This window comes from Bactrocera tryoni, chromosome 3 (genome assembly GCF_016617805.1).
Source record: "Bactrocera tryoni isolate S06 chromosome 3, CSIRO_BtryS06_freeze2, whole genome shotgun sequence".
In the NCBI taxonomy this organism is placed as follows: domain Eukaryota; kingdom Metazoa; phylum Arthropoda; class Insecta; order Diptera; family Tephritidae; genus Bactrocera; species Bactrocera tryoni.
Window position 1 is genome coordinate 44,507,149 of NC_052501.1, and position 19,027 is coordinate 44,526,175.

The 19,027-nt window shown below is 34.1% G+C and overlaps 1 protein-coding gene across 1 annotated transcript; it reads left to right on the top strand.

The window, feature by feature from the left end:
• The first annotated feature begins 616 nt into the window (after nucleotides 1–616).
• On the top strand, nucleotides 617–18,442 carry LOC120771670 (protein late bloomer). Its single transcript, XM_040099785.1, has 4 exons — nucleotides 617–1,399; nucleotides 17,466–17,624; nucleotides 17,683–18,021; nucleotides 18,088–18,442. Exons 1-4 carry the CDS (start codon nucleotides 1,340–1,342, stop codon nucleotides 18,157–18,159), a joined length of 630 nt encoding a protein of 209 aa, XP_039955719.1. The 5' UTR covers nucleotides 617–1,339; the 3' UTR covers nucleotides 18,160–18,442.
• Nucleotides 18,443–19,027: the final 585 nt, after the last annotated feature.

The following is a 19,027-nucleotide window of genomic DNA, read 5'->3' on the forward strand; positions in this document are numbered from 1 at the left end:
TCTCATGGCAACGATGTACTAAAAAACAATAACAATATAATATTTTGAAAACGAAAACAACAAATTTTAAAATCATGAATATATTTGTCCACACCTATGATGACATACATATGTATGTATATATATGTATACTGTTTATACATACGCACAATGCTAGTTTGTTTGTATGTATGTATTTAACCCTGAGTAAGATCGAAGTGCTGCTGTTTTCATAATTAGCCCAACGCCGCTCCGCAATGCCCCGGCCAACACAACGAAGGTATTGCCCAGTTGGTGAGCAAGCGCTACATGTGCATTAATGGCATCTGTTTAGAGTCACAGTGTCAAAGTGACGTCATCACGGTACGCATGGCATAGAATAGTATGAACGTAATGGACGCGTTCGAGCGAAGCGAATGACGACTTCAACGTTGGCGTCGACAGGCGGCATAGTCGCTAAGCTAAAGAAAAACTGAATACGCGGCAAGTGTTATAGGAAAAAACAACAATGCCACGGCGAGTCACAATGACAACAGCGGCAACAACCACAATAACAACAAGAGCAGCGGTGGCACTGGCAGTGGCGGTGGCGCCAGCGACCACGCTGACTTCAATGAAGCATATTCGTGAGCTTTTATATCAGTCGGCGTTTGAACGTCTAACGAAAAAGTTTCGAGATATTTTTTACTCCAAGTGAAAGTCGTGAAGAACGGTAATAAGAAAGTGAAGAGTGGTTTTATGTAAACATATTTTTATATTATATGCTCGTAAAATATTTGTATTAATTAAAAATAAAAAAAAAATTGTGAGAAGTAAAGCTTTTATAAATATATTTCTCAAGAACTCAAAACATTTAGAGAGCAGCAGTAATAAACGGCATTTTAATTAAAATAAGTGCATCTGTAGTATTGGGAGACCGTCGGAGCATCGCCTACGTCTACTGAAGAGCTCGCCAAAACACCCACGCAATCGACGCCGCATTTGAGACAACTTAATTTAGAAAAAGTAAAAAAAAAATTAGAGCAAAATTTTTGGAAAATTGCGGTGAATTTTATGAGCCTGTTTAATTAACACAAAGCATATGTGTGTTTGTAGCTCATATTTAATTTTCGAATAGCAAGTGGCGTTGCAAAGAATTTGACTGCACCGATATTTTGTGGAATTCAAAAAAAAAAATAAAATTATTTATGAGCTTTTAACAGCTGTTAACTGCTTGTGGTGATTTTTCAAAAGCAAACCGTGTTGGAAAAATAAATAAACTGCAAAGTGTATAAACAAATACACAGTGGTAACATACAAACCTAATAAAATCGTAAAATAAATAAACAACGATCCACTAGTAAGCCACTAAAGGTGAAAAATGGGCTGTGCTACGACCACCGTAAAAATATCTTCGATTCTCTTAAACACACTTTTGGCGGTAAGTTTGTTGACTTTGTGCTGTTGTTGTATTGTTTTTTTTTCAAACATTGTACTGTTATGACTGCGATTGGTGTTGCGCGTTGGTGGCGTTTGTACTATGATGTCATGGTCGTCACCTCAAAAGTAAAAAAGCTATAAAAAACGAATGGCCATTGGTATGAAAAAGACAAAATTAAATTGAGATTTTACTAGGCAATACATAGCAACTTAACCGATTTGGGGGTACAAATGCGATTTTTTGATGAAGTTTTGCGTAAATTCCCATTTTTGGTATAAACTTTAACTTTTGGTATAAAATGTTATAATCATAAACTGTTTCAACCGAAAAAAGATTTTTGGCTGGTAAATGAGGGGCAAACAACTCGAATATAATTAGAAATTCTTCCAGAAATGATTTGGAGTAAACTCTCAAACGCTTAGGAACACCACGGAATAATCATTCGAATGAGTCGTAACGAGTGATCATGAAAGCAACTCGAAGGAGAGACAAAAGTGATTAGAAAATAAAAAAAAAGAGAAATGGGGTAGAGAGATACTTTCTTAAAGGAAAAAGGAGAATCATATGTTCTGTATTAAGGATCCATTGCCATGAACTAGGCCAAGCATCAAGCATTCTACTTACCTGTTTGAGCTCGTTTCCAAATCCAGTAGACACCCTTTAGCATTATTTGAATTAATTACAAGTTCGTAATAGTGTACGCTGGGTTAATATGAAACTATTTAGAAAGTATGTGTCATAAAAAAACGAGTTTTGAAAAATTAGTTAGAGCACTACAAGTTTTAAGGCTACTTCCGAATGGCTAATGGTTATAATAAGAAAATATTTGTGATGTCAGAATGATTTGATGATAGTTGGCAAGTGTTTGTCATTGCCTGCCGCTATTAACAAAAATACCTTTTTCTGATATACAAGGTGCATTCCAAAGTAAACAAGACCTTAAAAAACAACAGAACAAATGGTTTTTTCGGCAAAATCAAATTATTTTATTCAAAATAGTCTCCTTCTGCTTCAATACAGCTTTTTGCATGGTTCAAAAGCATGTCGGACGAGTGTTTTAGCTCATTGGCCGGTATGGCCGCCAGTATGCCGGTGCAAGCTTTGAATGGCCCCTACGTCTGCATAACGCTTATCTTTCATGGGCAAATGCATTTTTCCGAAAAGGGGGAATGGTTAATGGTTAAAATGTGATTTTTGGTCAAATAATCGGTCACAAGCGTCGATCGTCAATTTGTCAATTTGGTCGACAGTCAATTTGTGCGGAACAAACCGTGCACACACCTTTCGTAAGCCCAAATGTTCGGCCAAAATGCGATAAATCGATGTTTTGGAGATGCTAAATTCCATTTCCATGAATTTCAATAATGATTTCGGCTGGTTTTTAATGAATTTATTGTAGAAACTTTAACGTAATACTGAATCTATAAGAAATTATTGCTTGTCGGGAATACACCTTCTATGCGGACTGAAGACTTTTAGAAGAATGAGTAGCTGGAACTATTTGAAAAATTTTGTTAATAAATTGTATTGGGCTAGAAGGAATTACTTTGGTTTCCTCGGGTAAAAACAGCATTTTCGAAAATTTTTTCACATATAAAAAATGAAATACTATTATATTTTTTAAAATTTTTTTATTGTTACAAACATACACAATTAACAAAGAAAATCCGAAATTTTTGGGAAAAAATATTTTAAACTCGCCAATTGTGACGCCATTTCCGGTGACCCCTCGGAAAAAATAGGCCTGCGTTGGTAGGATAACTCCTTACAGAATCATCTAAAGTGAAAAAATACGTTTTTTAGTTAAAAACTTTAACTTAGAACTTGGACGGGGGAAAAAACTAAAAATTGGATTTTTGGCAGACATTTTTACAAAATAATTAAAATTTCAGTGAAAATTTCGTAACATTTTTTTTTAAATTAATTAGTTGTAATCGGAAAAAACCTTCGCCCAAGTCTTTAAGAATTGTATTTCCAGGCCTTGTGCTACGCTAGCTAGCTTCGAGCGCACACGTTCTCAAGGCTGTATCTCCGAAACTATTACTCGGATCAACTTGAAGATTTAGGAAAATATTCTAGAGGTGTTGTAGAATTTAATAAGACAACAAAAAAAATCGATTTTTTGAAACTCGTAGGCTTATTTAACCCCTTAAGAGACATGAGAGGCATTTTATTTAAATTGTATATCTGTTATAGAATACTTATATCTTATTTGAATACTGTAGTGCATTTTAATTTATATCTTATGTTTCTAAGAGTAACCGAAAATAGAGACAGACCTTGGAATAGTATCCCGAAATGATCAGAATTGGCCAAGCTAGTTCTCAAATTCGTTTTTTATATGAGTAGAAGCTATAGCCTTAGTATTAAAGATATCCGATTGAAACTTGATATACGGTTGTATTGTAAAAATTTCTTAAACACTTGTTTAAACTGATCAGATGTCCTTGAAACATATTATGTTGAGTAAAAGTATTTTTACAATAGCCTTATTTGACAGATTACGCGTGCGTCGTGTCAAGCAGTTACGTTATTTTTGTTCAGTATTGTTTGGAATTTCATTATGAATAGACTTACGGGACCCAGCCTTCATTATTGTATAAAATTCGACCGAATGGACCACGTCCACTATGTAGTGAAGAAAATACAGATTTGAAGCCGCTGGACCTTCCCAAGCGACATTACTTCGTTCTATGAGCTCTTGATCCAAGAAGATCCGACGTTTTCGAGCCAAATTTTGTTCAGCGATGAGGCCCGTTTCTGGCTTAACGGTTATGTAAACAAACAAAATTGCCGCATTTGGGACGAAGAACAACCTGAACAGATTCAAGAGCTGGAATCAATGGATTGGGCCTTGGAGCAAAATATCACGCGTGTCATGCGCCATTTACCAGTCAAAAGCGAGCGCTCGAGCGAGTCATCGAAAATTGAACTCAGCGGATGGACCATCTGGGACGTAGCCGTGGCCAACATTAGAAAGAGATAATCTTTAAAAAATAAATACCAAAGAATGATCTTTCGCATTATTTCCATTGAATTTGAAGTTTCAGGGTGTATTAAGTTCGCTCTGAAATTTGTAACACCCAGAATAAAACGTCGGAGATCCTATATACAATATAAATTATCAGGGTGACGTGTTGAGTCAATTAGCTCTATCCGTTTGTCTATATGTACATACATACGAGAACTACTCCCACAATTTTTGAGATATTGAGCTAAAATGTTGCACACGACCCGCTCTAGCCAGGACTGCTGCTAGCCAACTGCTCATTTGTCGGAACCACCGATACAGATGCTATACAAACTGAGCGATCAAAATCAAAAAACTTTTTAATTTGACAAAATATCTTCACGAAATTTCGCATAAGTTATTATCCAAGGCAAAGATACAAGTTTCTAAGCGATTGCTCGTATTTAGCTGCCATACGAACTGACCGCGCAAAATCAAAATGAAGATCTCTTTATACCTTTTATGCTATAAGAAATGTACCTGTGAAGGGTATTAAGCTTTGGAGCAGCCGAAGTTAACGTTTTTTTAATTTTTTAGTTTTTTTTGGAAAAAATATATCCAAAGCTTAAAGCAATATATGTGTGTTTGTATGTAGTATCAAGGTCTGACTTTGCGCACAGATGGATATATGTACATATGTATGTATGGTAAAGCTCGATTTTAATGCTGACTATATAACAAAAAGTTAACATAAATTAACATAGACAAAGGTTAATCACGTTTTTGTTTTTGTTTGATCTTTTAACAACTCATTGAGTATCATTTATTAAAATATATACATGTATGTATATATACATACATATATCTGCTATTATTATTGACTCCAATGTGTGTTTTAATTAAATGTGCACAAAAGTACAAAATGTATTTAGGCATGGCTAACCACAGTTATATGATCTGGAACCACATATATACATATTTACGAGTATAATTGTACTGAAAAACTATATTAATATATGTAGAAAAATTTGCGGTAATATTTTGCGATATGATTTTTTTGTTTTTTCAAAATTTTTTCATTGTCTCATTCGTTGAAGTTCAAAGAGACACTTCAGTTGTGTTTGTTTACTAATAGTATGTGTTCTGACATACATACATATTATGACGCCAAAAGTAAACAGCAAAACTACAAAAATCAACTGTATGTAAAGTATATTAGGCTATACATAGCAACAAACATAACCCACCCGCCATTCATACGATTACGTGTACAAAAACCATCAAAACCACCACCAATCTCACTTGTGAACATTCGCCTGCAGACACCAACTTGTTAACCGCACCACCATTGACCTATTTACCGTTATTTACCAGAATTTTCCGCCAACACATACTCACGCAAACACATATAAGTACTACGTAGACAGTGAGAAATATGACAAAGTTGACTTTGGCGCCTCCCTTTCCACGGCAAAAATCATAGTTTAGTACAAACTTGTAAGCGTCTTACTTTCTAGCGCCACTATCATCGGCGCGCTTCTTCCCGCACTAGACATAACTTTATTGCGCAGCAATCCAATTCTACCCAATTCATGTAATTGTGGCTTATTTATTGTTATATGCTTGTGTGTGTGCATGTGGGTGTGTGAAAATTTTCGAGCTGTAGTTCAAGTAAACACTGTATTTTCACTATAGTGCAGAAAAACTGTACTTTTGGTGTCATTTCACACGCTCTTTTGAATTTTGTATACCATTGGCATTCTCTTTCATCAGCAATATAGTTCTTACATCCTGAACAGGGTATACATATCAGTGATCTGCAGTGAATACTTGGCTTATGAATACACTCTCATATTCATGAATCACCCCCAATATTCACTCACACTTGCTCTCACTAAAAATATTATCTTCTCACAATCACATGGCTTGCTTCTGTAATAATGAGTGTGAATATGTCTCACAATCACTTAGCGCTCACACTTGGCTTGGCTTGCTTCTCTGTATACAATTGTCTGAGCTATTCGTTGCATACTATTAGATGAGTTGAAAGGCTCATGAATACATTCACTAATAAGTGAATCATTGTTTATTCATGAATATATTCACGAATTCCGTGCCTATTCAAAATATATTTTATACCTACGCGAGTGGGTTTTAAAAGGAACGAAACGCGTGATTGTAATGACTACAAAACTGAAACTTCTTTATTTCTTATCCTTTTATTCAATTATTTTCTTAAGCTTTATCTTACATTCTAGAAATTGGAGAGCTGAGGTAGATGAGTCCCTGAAGTTTATACCTACGCGGAGGGGTTTTAAAAGAAACGAAACCCGTGATTCTAGTGACTTCGTAAAAACTACAAAACTGAAACTTCTTTGTTTCTTATCCTTTTTTTCAATTATTTCTTAAGCCTAAATGAAAAGCTTTATCTTACATTTTAGAAAGTGGAGTGCTTAGGTAGATGAGTCCCTGAAGTTTATACCTACGCGGAGGGGTTTTAAAAGAAACGAAACCCGTGATTCCAGTGACTTCGTAAAAACTACAAAACTGAAACTTCTTTGTATCTTATCCTTTTATTTAGTTTTCTTTTAAAATAGCACAATAAATCACATTAAAACATAGTAAAATACATATATTCAAGAAATGTCGGCGGGTTATGTGTCAGGCAAGATGTGTGCTTACGACGGTCCGAGTACTCTCCTACCTATTTGAAAAGCGATAAAGAGGAAAAGATTTTCAAAGGCGAGTACAATTTGGTTTGAAGCTTCGAACAGTATACAGATTTAAGAGTAAGAAAATCGGAAAAGTAAGTCTTAGTAAATAAATTATTTGGTAAATATCATCTTGGGAATTAGTAAAAACAATAAATTACATTACTTAGTTTTAAAATTAAAATAAATTATACGAGGATTTGTTCATATTTTGTTGTTGTTATATTTTTTTAAAATCATGTCTGATCAAAATAGAATAATTGAGAACATTGATAATGGTACTTATCAATTAACGCAGAAAAGAGGTAAAAGTGCAGTTTGGAGCGTGTTTGCTGAAATAAAACAAAGCGATGGAAGTATATTGGAAGGGTTTGTTTACTGCCGAAAATGCAAGCATTTGTTGAAGTTTAATGGCAAGCAAACAAGTAATTTGATGCGTCACAAATGCTTCGCTAACACTTCTGGACAGGAAGTGGTTATAAGAAATGTAAGCCAAGAAGATAAGGAATGCGCTATCAATGGATAATAGAAGATTGCCGCCCTTTTATTGCCGTTGAAGGATCTGGATTTAAAAAGTTAGCAGAATTTTTTATTAAAATTGGATCGAAATACGGTGAAAATGTTAATATACATGATCTTATTCCAAATGCAACTACTATCTCGCGGAGGACCTATAGAATGGCTGAGGAGAAGAAAAATGAAATTAAATCGTGTTTAAAAAAAGTTGTTGATGAAGGAAATGCTTCTGTAACCACGGATCTATGGACTGACAATTATGTGAACAGAAATTTTTTATGCGCAACACTTCATTTTTTCGACGGTTCCAATTTAAAAAACATAGTTTTGGGTATCAAATCTATGGATTTCGAAAAATCAACAGGTATAAATATTCAGTACAAATTACTGAGTATATTTTCACAGTTTGATATTTGTAACCTCGAATCAGTTATATTTGTGACTGATAGAGGAAGTAATATCAAAACTGCATTACAAAACTACACGAGAATCAATTGTTCCAATCATTTGTTCTCTAACGTAGTAAACGCTGCATTTGAGACTGCAAATGATTTAAAAGCTTTAATTAGTTCTTGCAAAAGCCTCGTAAAGTATTTCAAAAAATCGAATCTCCAACATGCATTGCAAACATCTTTAAAAAGTCACTGTCCCACACGATGGAACTCTTACCTAGTAATGCTTAAGTCCATTTCAGACAATTGGCCGACTATCGATGGTATTTTAACGGAAAATAATCAACAAAGTCGTTTGTTAGATATTAATATAAATATCGTCAACTCTTTAGTAGAATTGTGCCAATACTTCGACACAATTTCTAAAAAATTATAGGGGTGTAATTTTGTGTCAATATGTTTTGTACTTCCTTCAATTTTTAGATTAAAGACGATATGTGAAGCAGTTCAAACAGACGTTCCAGCAATAGTCAGCTTTAAACGTAACATATTAACATATATCGACAGTATATGGCTTGCTAATTTAAGCATTTACCACAAAGTGGCACTATTTTTATATCCTCCAGCAAAAGCTATGAGAGATGTCGATATTGAAGCTGTGAAGCATTTCTGCATTGAGGAGATATCAGGCAATATTGAGTTTTACACGTCCGAACAAAATGAGACCCCACAAATTCCATCTTCACCAATTACTTCAACATCAAATACGTCTTCACCTGCAAACGACCTGAACTTATTTTTTCCAAATATTTCAAACATGGGCGCGCAGGAACGTATCGAAGATGAGATAGATCGATATTTTACAGAAAGAATACAATTTGATAATGACTTTGACGCAATTCAATGGTGGAAGCAACATAAAGCTAACTTTCCACGCATATCAAAACTTGCACTTAAAATATTAACTATACCTGCAAGTAGTGCGGCATCTGAACGTGTATTTTCCTTGGCAGGCAATTTAATAACTGATAAAAGAAATCGACTTGCACCCAAAACCGTAGATAATATAATATTCCTGAATTCAATATTTAAGACTAACTAATATGGCAATAAGACCTTAGAAACTTAAAAAACAAAAATATACAATGATATTGAGAAGTAATTTTGTGCAATACCTCAATCTTAATATATATTTAGAAGCTATACTTATAATATATACTTGTATCTTTGGAGTTGAATCTTATGTATGTACATAAATCTTGAAGTAAATTTTATGTTTAGTATTTATATTTTTTTACCGAAATGAACTGAATTGTGTTATTTTGTTTTTTGTTAATAATTCACGTAATTTTTATACCATTAAACTGACGTAATTTTTATTTTTAATTTTAATTCCATTGAAAGGAACTGAATTATCATTTTATAAAATAAAATGTTATATTATAAGTGATAACATGAATGTAAGTATGTAAATATATGTAATTTTTTTAATAATAGAGAAAATTAATACAAAATATGAAAACCCCTTTTTTTATTTCATTAGATCTAGTCATTATTAGTTAGAACCAATTACAAAATCCTTTTTGTTATACAATAATATAATAGTAACTCTTAGTGCTTTCGTAATGGATTTTCTAGCCTTTGGTTCATAGCGTTACGGCTCAAAAGGCTTGCAAGTGGCTTGCAAGTGGCTTGCGCACAACTGAGCTTCTTCGTATATTCACAAGTGTTTTGTATTCATGAATGTCAGAGAATCCTAAGCAAAGATTCATAAGTATTGTGAGCTCATAAGCAAACACTTGTGAATATATGCTTCATACAAGCTAATCAGCTCACAAGCCAAAACTCTCTCTCTCATAATTGTAAGTGAGCAGTATTCACACTTATACTCATTCCGTGAATAATTTGCTTGCTTCATACTCAATTTTTCGCAAGTGGCTCAAAGTTGTGTTTAACTCATTCACTGCAGATCACTGATACATATAAAGTTTGCCACGATGTTTTTAAGACTCAAAAAAAAAAATGTCAAAGGCCTCTGTATATACGCGAACTAATCTCTGAGTTTTTGAAATATCAATCTGAAATCTTGCACACGTCCTTTTCTCTTCAAGAAGCTGCTCATTTGTCGGAACCACCGATATGGGACCACTATGGCATATAGCTGCCATACAAACTGAACGATCGGAATAAAGAGCTTGTATGGATAACTTTTTTTTGTGACGAGATATCTTCATCAAATTTAGCATGGGTTATTTTCCAAGGCAACGGCACAAACTTCGAAGAAATTGTTCAAATCGGGTCACTCTAGCATACGAGTATAGCTGCCGTAAAAACTGAACGATGAAAATCGAGTTCATATGACGAATCTTTCAATATAGCTGCGGTTTTAGTTTTTTTATAAATTAAATTTTTCTTCCATTCACACTCGCATGAGCCTTCTTTGCACTTGGCGTAGATTGTTTGAGCGTCATTTTTAATTAATATGACTAATTTCATTTGAAATTTAATTAATAGCAACATTTACGCTTGGTCGCGCTTAGGGGGTATGACGTTTTTAGATGTAAGAGTATAATAATTAACTGTCTTTAATTCACAATTTTTCTCTCGCTACATTTGAGCATTATTTTATCAAAATTTTGTATGTCAAAGCAACAACAAAGTTAGTTTGTTGAATTTGGTATACAAGATACCATATGGTAAACCGCTTTCTTCAACGCTACCGAATTTTGGTTTACAAACTTTAGACAAGTTCTACCATTGTGAATGGAAAATTCTAGTTTGATACAAATATTTTATTATTATTAAAAAATAATTCTTGAAATAAAATGCAATTCTTTTGCAAAATATTTATAGCGATACATGACCAGATGAATTGATATATTAGAACCGTCAGTTTGTTTGTACAACTGATATCGTTTGTTCGATTCGCTACTCTCTAACACTTGTCAAAACAATTTCAGTCAATATTCTTAATTATAAGGTTATTAATCAATAAAAGTATTCAAACTATACTTTTCTTCCGAGTGACTTATTGAAATCCATTGTTTATTTATTTTAATGGGCTAAAAAGTTAATAATCAGTTTAATTTTGATTTGACAGTTTGTGGTCTGTTAGAGTATTTCCAATGCTATACTTTTTCCATTTGTCGCGAAATTAGTTAACTGATATTCGTTGAGTTGCACATTTCGTTTCATCAAAAAAATTCCGCTTAATTGGAAATCTTAATGAATTAAATGATGCATTCGCGCGCTTATAGAGACAAGACTACGACATGCAATGTCATTTACAGAAGAAAGCGAAGATGCTACAAAAAAAAACTATCAAGTTGCATTAAAATTGTAAACAAAAACATAAGCCTTTTGTAAAATCGTTCAAAAAACTGACGTAATTTCTGTCAAATGCGAACCAAAAATAGTAATGGAGCAAAATTGTCGTAGTTTCGATTTCTATAATTTTTTACCCATTGTAAGATACAATTTAGTTCTGAATGTAACTTCATTCAAATGACCTCCTTCTTTTCCCGGAACGAATTCAATGAACCCAATTTTGGAGTACTTTTTTCACTAAATCAAGTCATTTGTCATGAATAGCACTTTCAATATTGACTTCTAAAGCTTGAAGAGAGTCTGGTAAATTGCTAAAGACCAATGATTACAAATAGAAAGAAGTAGTCTAATGGTGCTAAATCACAACTTCTTGAAGGCCATTAAATGCCACAATTTTTTTAAATAATCAAATCTTCAAACTTCTGGCAATAATTTGGTTGTTGCACATGCGGTGTGCCACATAGCCCCGTCTTGTTGTAACCAGACCTGACCCTAAATTAAACCAAATTGTCAATTTGAGTGAATGAAATATTTGTTCATGTATGTTTTGTGGATTTTCTTCGTACCAAAATCGTCAGTTTTGTCAGATGAAAGTGAGCCTCATCCGAGAAGGTGATTTTCTTAAAAAATTCGTTATCGTTTCCAAGTTTTTGCAAAGTAAAATCAGCTAATTCCCGACGTTTATGGTGGTCCAATGACTTCAGTTCTTGAGTGAGATCAATTTTATATGAATGCAAAACTAAATCCTTTTTCAAAATCCGCCAAGTTGTGGTTTGGGACAGTCCCAATTCTTGAGAATCTCAAGAAGCTGACAATTCTTTCATAAAATGGCGGCTACTCAAAAACAAAGGTCGATTTTTTCACAAATTTTTTAACTTTGTCGAATTTTTTCAAAATAATGCAAATTTGTATTATTATTTTTTTGTTGCTTCATGAGATAGATAGTCATATTCCAAGAAAATCGGGTGATTCGAATTTATGATATTGCGGCAACTATCACGAAATAAATACTTTCGAGAAAAACGCTTTACGTTAAGATTTTCTATCCGAACAGTGATTCTTAAATATACGAGAAACTATTTCGGAGAACTCTAGTACATAAATGAAAGTAGTTATTATATGTTGTGGTGGAGTTACTTTGATGCACTATATTAAATGGTTCCAACAGTTTTAACAAATTGTCAGCTTTTGGATACTTTTCTAGCAGATATTGATATAGTAAATTATTGACGCTCGTTCGCTCACTTGGCAATTATATAATATTTACGTGCTGTGGAAAAATGAACAACTGTTCTTCCCAGCTGTGGCCGCTTGTTAGTTCTCTTATATACCTGTATGCACTCGTATACATGCATATGTAATAAACTGGTGAACTAGTTTTCGAGCAGTGAATTGAGTTAATTTGTTATGTACTAATTGCTATATACTTATGTGAAAGGATAATTTTGTTTGCATTTATAATTTTCCTGCCATTATAAAAAATATTTTTATACTCCAATATCTAGGTTGACAGTAAATTGATCAGCTTATCTGACTGAAATTTAAAAAAAAATTAAGTAACAAATATACACATATTAAAAGTCGAAAAAATGTTCTGGCTTGTTAACAGAGAATGTTTGATAAAAACTCAATATTTTTTAATCAAAAATTTTAAATATAGTTTCTTCTAATCTAAATTTTTAAGAATTTATAAAGAAATTAAGCTTCATTAGTTGATCAAAAAATCCAAGACTGCAATTAAATTTTTTGCTCCTGCAACAATGAAGGATATTAGCTTTAACATCATCATGGTTAATCAATAATTACAATTTTGCTTAAAGTCATCCTTAATATACATACATACATATATACACTCGACAGTAATTTAAAAAATTAATTGAATTATCCTGATCTTCAAAAAAATATGCTTGCGCTGGATCTTATATTGGGACACAGTGAATTTCGAAATTCGATTTATTGTATGAGGATAGTAGATCTATATAAAAGTCGTACCAATTACACTGGTCAACAAATTTGTAATTTTTTTTTGTCATATGAAAATTTATATAAAATTTTGAATATACTAGAGCCACCAAATAATAATAAATCAATGAAAAAAATGTGCACATCATGTTTTTTTGTGACATCAAAACGTATATTTCCGTAAAAGGTACAAAATTCAGCCACACTTACAGAACTATTTCCTAATATCTAATAGATACTTATGGTTTTCTTGAATATTTGGCTTCCGGTAGGTCCCTTTTAAGTCTCCAACAATGGTCTGCTAGCATTCCTGGACTCCATTTCCCTTGATAATGCTTCTCCATTAAGGAAATGTCTTGATGGAACCTCTCACCTTGTTCGTCACTCACAGCACCCAAATTTGCAGGAAAGAAATCCATATATATTTTCAAGGACATATTACACCCCAAAGCTTTAAATGATATCATAAGTTCATTTATTAAATCTTTGTAATTTTCCGCTTTATGGTTACCTAGAAAATTTTGAACAACATTCACAAAACATTTCCAGGCGAGTTTTTCCTGATCATTCAGTTTTTCTTCAAAGCTTTTATCCTTCATCAATTGCCGTATTTGTGGGCCTACATATATGCCCTCTTTGATTTTCGCCTCGCTGAGTTTAGGGAATTTCTCTTTTAGATATAAAATCCATCTCCATCTTTAGGCATAGCTTTTACCAAATTTTTTATCAGGCCAAGCTTAATGTGCAACGGTGGTAATAGTATGTCATCAGGGTTCACTAGAGGATCATTTTTAACATTTTTATGGCCTGGAGTTAGTGATTCACGCTTGAGCCACACTTTCTTTGTATAGTGACTTTTTCTGTCTCTACTATCCCATTCACAAATAAAACAGCAAAATTTCGTATAACCAAGCTGTAGTCCAAGTAAAAGTGCAATGACTTTAAAATCACCACAAATTTTCCAAGCGTGTTTACTGTATTCAATTTTTTCAAGTATAAATCTCATATTTTCGTAGGTCTTTTTCATATTAGAACTATGAGCAATCGGCACTGAAGGAAGTTTGTATCTGTTATGCAGTAACACTGTTTTCAAACTAGTTTTTGAAAAGTCAATAAACAGTCGCCAGTGACTTGGATCATATTCGAAATTTAATAAATTCATCACAACAGGAACGTTATAACAATAGACTAAATCACCTCCTTCAGAAAAGTAAGGTTTTATTTCATCGTCACGACGTCGAAAATAAGAAATCTTTGTAACACGAGAAAGTAAAAAGCTCAGCCTGGTTTTTAGACAGATTTAAATCAGGTACTAAATCCCGTTGTGTCAATAAGTGCGGTTCTTTTGAAGTTGAAGGTTCATAACTTGAGTCGCTATCTTCAGATACCTTATTATGCTGACTGAGAACATATTCCGGACTAAAATTCTCAATTTTTGATCGATTTGGAGGCATCGGCACAGGCATTTCGGTACTATGTAGGATGGGTCTCTTGGCCGAAGACAAGTTTGGATACTGGATAGTGTGTTTGGATTTGGTAGTAATACCTTTTGTTTGAGTCAAACAAACATAACAATCACTTACATGATTCTTTGGTTCCGTCCAAATCATTGGTATAGCAAATGACAAATGTCTAGGTTCTTGTTTAGCCCAACCTAAAAGGAGCCTCACACACGTTACACAACATTTATGTGGAACCCAGTATTTGTCTTGATTCCTCACAGCAAAACCAAAATAGTCTAAATAGCACTGTTCAATTAGTGATGTGAAATTTCGACGCTGAGATGTAAAAGTTAATTCTCCACACACATAACAAAAATTTTCCGGGTTGTTCAAACACTTTCGTGGCATATTTACGATCTAACTAATGTAAATAAAATGTAATTTAGCAAACACAATAGTTCCACAGTCGACTAAATGCAGTTATGTAAACAAAGAAACGTATATGAAGTCAGAAATGAATATGTAGCTGTCACAAGAAAACTGGATGTGATAGAAACAAAACTGTTATATATTTTTAATGAGGGTACACCAACATGAATAAAAATCATAACAAAGTTCATGTGACAAAAACAGTGTTTACCAGTGTTTTTTTTTTTAAATTTGAGGGTGTTAGAATGCTTGAACGAAAGCAACATTGAAACATAGTACCAAAAAAGTTGGGCCTAAGTTCCAAATGGATACGGAGTCCTGAAAATAGTCCTCCCAAAATAATTTGGATGGTAACACAGACCTTGTACTTTCAACCACTTGATAAACAAATTTGTTCAAAATATGAGAATTCTTTTAAAATGGAAATTTCTCGCACAAACTTGAAGAAACTGTGGGCATGTGCATTTGTTCGACTTTTATCTATGGGTTTCTGCGATCAGTGCTTGTTTTCTAATTACACAGGTCAACAAATTTTTTTTTCATCATGGTCCATCTCCACCTGTTCTTTCCAACGGAGTGGAGGTCTTCCTCTTCCTCTAATTCCTCTGTTTCGGATGACTTGACCTTGCCAGCATAGCCGCTGCCTTTCTCTCGAAAACTCGTAGCATCGACTTATCAGATGTTGTCATCGTCTATGCCTCTGCACCATATAGCAGGATGGAAAACATGAGTGATTTATAAAGTTTGATTTTTGTTCGTCGAGAGAGGACTTTACTTCTCAATTCCCTACTCAGTCTGAAGTATCACATGTTGGCAAGAGTTATTTTACGTTGGATTTCGTGGCTGACGTTACTGTTGGTGCGAAGTTATGACTGTCAACAGTGACGATGGAGCCAAGTCGTGAGTGCGGTGACTGTTTGTTTGATGTCAGGAGATATTTCGTCTTACCCTCGTTCACTACCAGACACATTGGGTTCGCTTCCTTATCCAGTTTGGAGAAAGTAGAACTAACGGCGCGGTTGTTGAGGTCAATGATATCAATATCAACGGCGTTCGCCAGCACCTGTACACTCTTATAGAAAATAGTACTTTCTATATTTAAAGGACGATTACAAAACGAAAATATTCAATCATGAGTTCGAAGATTTCACCTGTATGAAAAATTATTTTTCAAAGCTTTCAGGAGCTAAAATGAAAACTGGAAACCCATAGGGCTGCTAATTGAGACGAATTGATCACTGACATGCTTACGAATTTCTCAATCATCGAATTTAGAATACCTTTAAAGATAAATTTAAAAATAATATAATATCTTGGAAAAAGAAGCAAAATATTTCCATTGGGTTATACCATAATGTGATGTGGTTTGAGAGACGTTACCAAGGCCAGTATACTGAAAGCATAATGAATGACGAGATATTTTCAACAAATTTGGCGGGACTATTGTCTAAGAAAATATGTAATGGAATGTCCAATGAAATTGTTCCAATCGGATATAGCTACCGTATAAACTGAACGATCAAAAATGGAAAACTTTCTCATTTGACGAGACATCTTCGCGAAATTTGGTATGGGTTATTGGCATTGTTATTGAAAATAATGCACTCTCCGAAGAAGTTGTTCAGTTCGGATTACTATAGCCTATAGATGCCATATAAATTGAACGATCGGAATCAAGTGCTTGTTAGGAACCTTGTGTATTATAGCTTCGGTGCAACCGAAGTTAACATTTTTTCTTGTTTAAATTTTTTAGCTGCTGACTGAGTGATATGAGACTTTCTAAATATTTGAAGAGTCGGTTGAGACTATCGTTAACAAAGAAAAAAACAATGTGTCTGTAATCATATGTGTTTATCAGGCAGTATCCAACTACACGTGCGTGTGATCTGGATTCGGGTTATCACTATAGCCAACTTCTTTCACTCTGGGTATTTTTGATTTCATTCGGATGGAACTTGATTAGTCTAACCACAAATATTTGATCAATTTTGTAGTTGGTTTTCTTTTACTAAATAGAATTTGTTATTTCGATCATCTGATCTAAGCTGATTTTTAGGCAATAACGCCTAAAAAACTCGAATAATTGATTCATAATTATTAAAATATGCAAACATACCAAGTTTTCGAAACTAGTCTGCCCAGTGCTTTAAGTTATATAGTGAGAGTTATTATGTTATTCAGTAACCAAAATGACAACCTAGTTTCCAACCCAACAGGAAATTCGACATATATACCATTTACATATATTTAAATGCCTTTAAAGAATTCACAGAAAATATTCCATTCAAATTGATTGCTGAAACGCTGAAAACTAATTTGATTATTTCTCGCTTGCAGCTTTTTAGTATTGCCGCCATTGTGCTGATCGCCATCAATCCGGGTTCGGTGCCAGACGACTGGGACATACCGGCATACATCATCTTCGGCTTAGTCATAGTGTTCGCCGTAATAGGTTGTGTGGCAGCGCTGCGTGAGTCAATTTGCCTCACTGTGACCGTAAGCGTTATACCAGTTCAAAATTAAAAACTATTTATTACATAAATTCTATTCTTAGTGCGCCGTTTTCTTGCTGCTGTTGGCAATTCTGCAAATCGCCGTTACGATCAACATTTTGAACGATCGTCACACGCAGAGCGGCATAGCAATCGTGGAAGATGCCTGGGATCACGACAAAATCGACGCTTTACAGCGAGAGTATGAGTGCTGTGGCAAAGATAGCTCGCAAGATTATATTTTACTGAATCGTCAGATACCGCTCAGCTGCTATGAGGGTCAAAATGATGCGGATGCAAATAATATTTATACCGAAGGTTGCAGCGCCAAGTTGCAGCGATACTACGATAGCGAGACCACGAGCATCGCTGTGTCGTCGTGGATAATTGCGGCCATTGAGGTGAGAGAGCCATAATTCCTACAAATAAATATTTACTTTAATTTGATTACATTTATTCACCCACAGATAATTGGCTTTTTGCTGGCCGTATTTTTGGTCATCAATTTCCGCAATAAACAAAGACGCATGCAGTTCTAAAATGTGGCAGCGCTGGCTGTGGTACAGTACAAATTTAACCTGAACGTCTCGAATATTGCGATTGTGTTGCGCGAATAATACTCGTATTCCGCTTGAAGAAATTGCCTTTTTATTTGTGCAATAATTGTAATTTATTTGTTGTGTATTTATTGTATTCAATACTTATTGATATTGCTGCAGAGTAATCGATTATATTAAAAGAAAAATAATGTGTGATTAAGAATTTATTAAATATTTTATAATTAAAGCTATGATAGATGCTCATATAAAGGACTCCAGAAAATATGCTTTTCCAAATTATATGTATTTAGACTAAGCAGTTAAGCCAGTCTAGAGTTCACAAAAACGCCCCACTTTGATAATTTTTATCTGGAAGTAAGGCAAAAGGAGCCTAGCTTCGCTCCTTCTGGCTTTGTTAGACATGTAGTTAGATTAGGTTAGATTATTCTAACCAGCTGTCACGTCATGGAACATATATCTTGTGGTCTTTAATAATGCCAGATGGCGGTTCAGTTTAATTCAACTGAAGTATTAGTCATACCAAACGTCAACGCTTTTTGCCAACTTTAAGAGCATCTTGATACTTAATTTTGATATTTGATCTAGTGCCTGGAATTGTGAAGATATCTGAAACGAGTTCTAGCTAAGGCTGAACTGAAGCATAGAAGCTGTTCAGGCGTATCTCTTATGCCTACTGCCTTGCACTTTCTGTATTTATCTTTCTTATTTATGCCCATCCGGCTCGCATGTGTTCTCAGTAAGTTATGACCTGTCTTTAGACCAACAAGCGTTGTGTAGTCGTTTTGAGACCATGTGAGTAAAAATCCTGCGTATTTCTATTCGGACTCTCTTGCTTTTCCTTATGGCA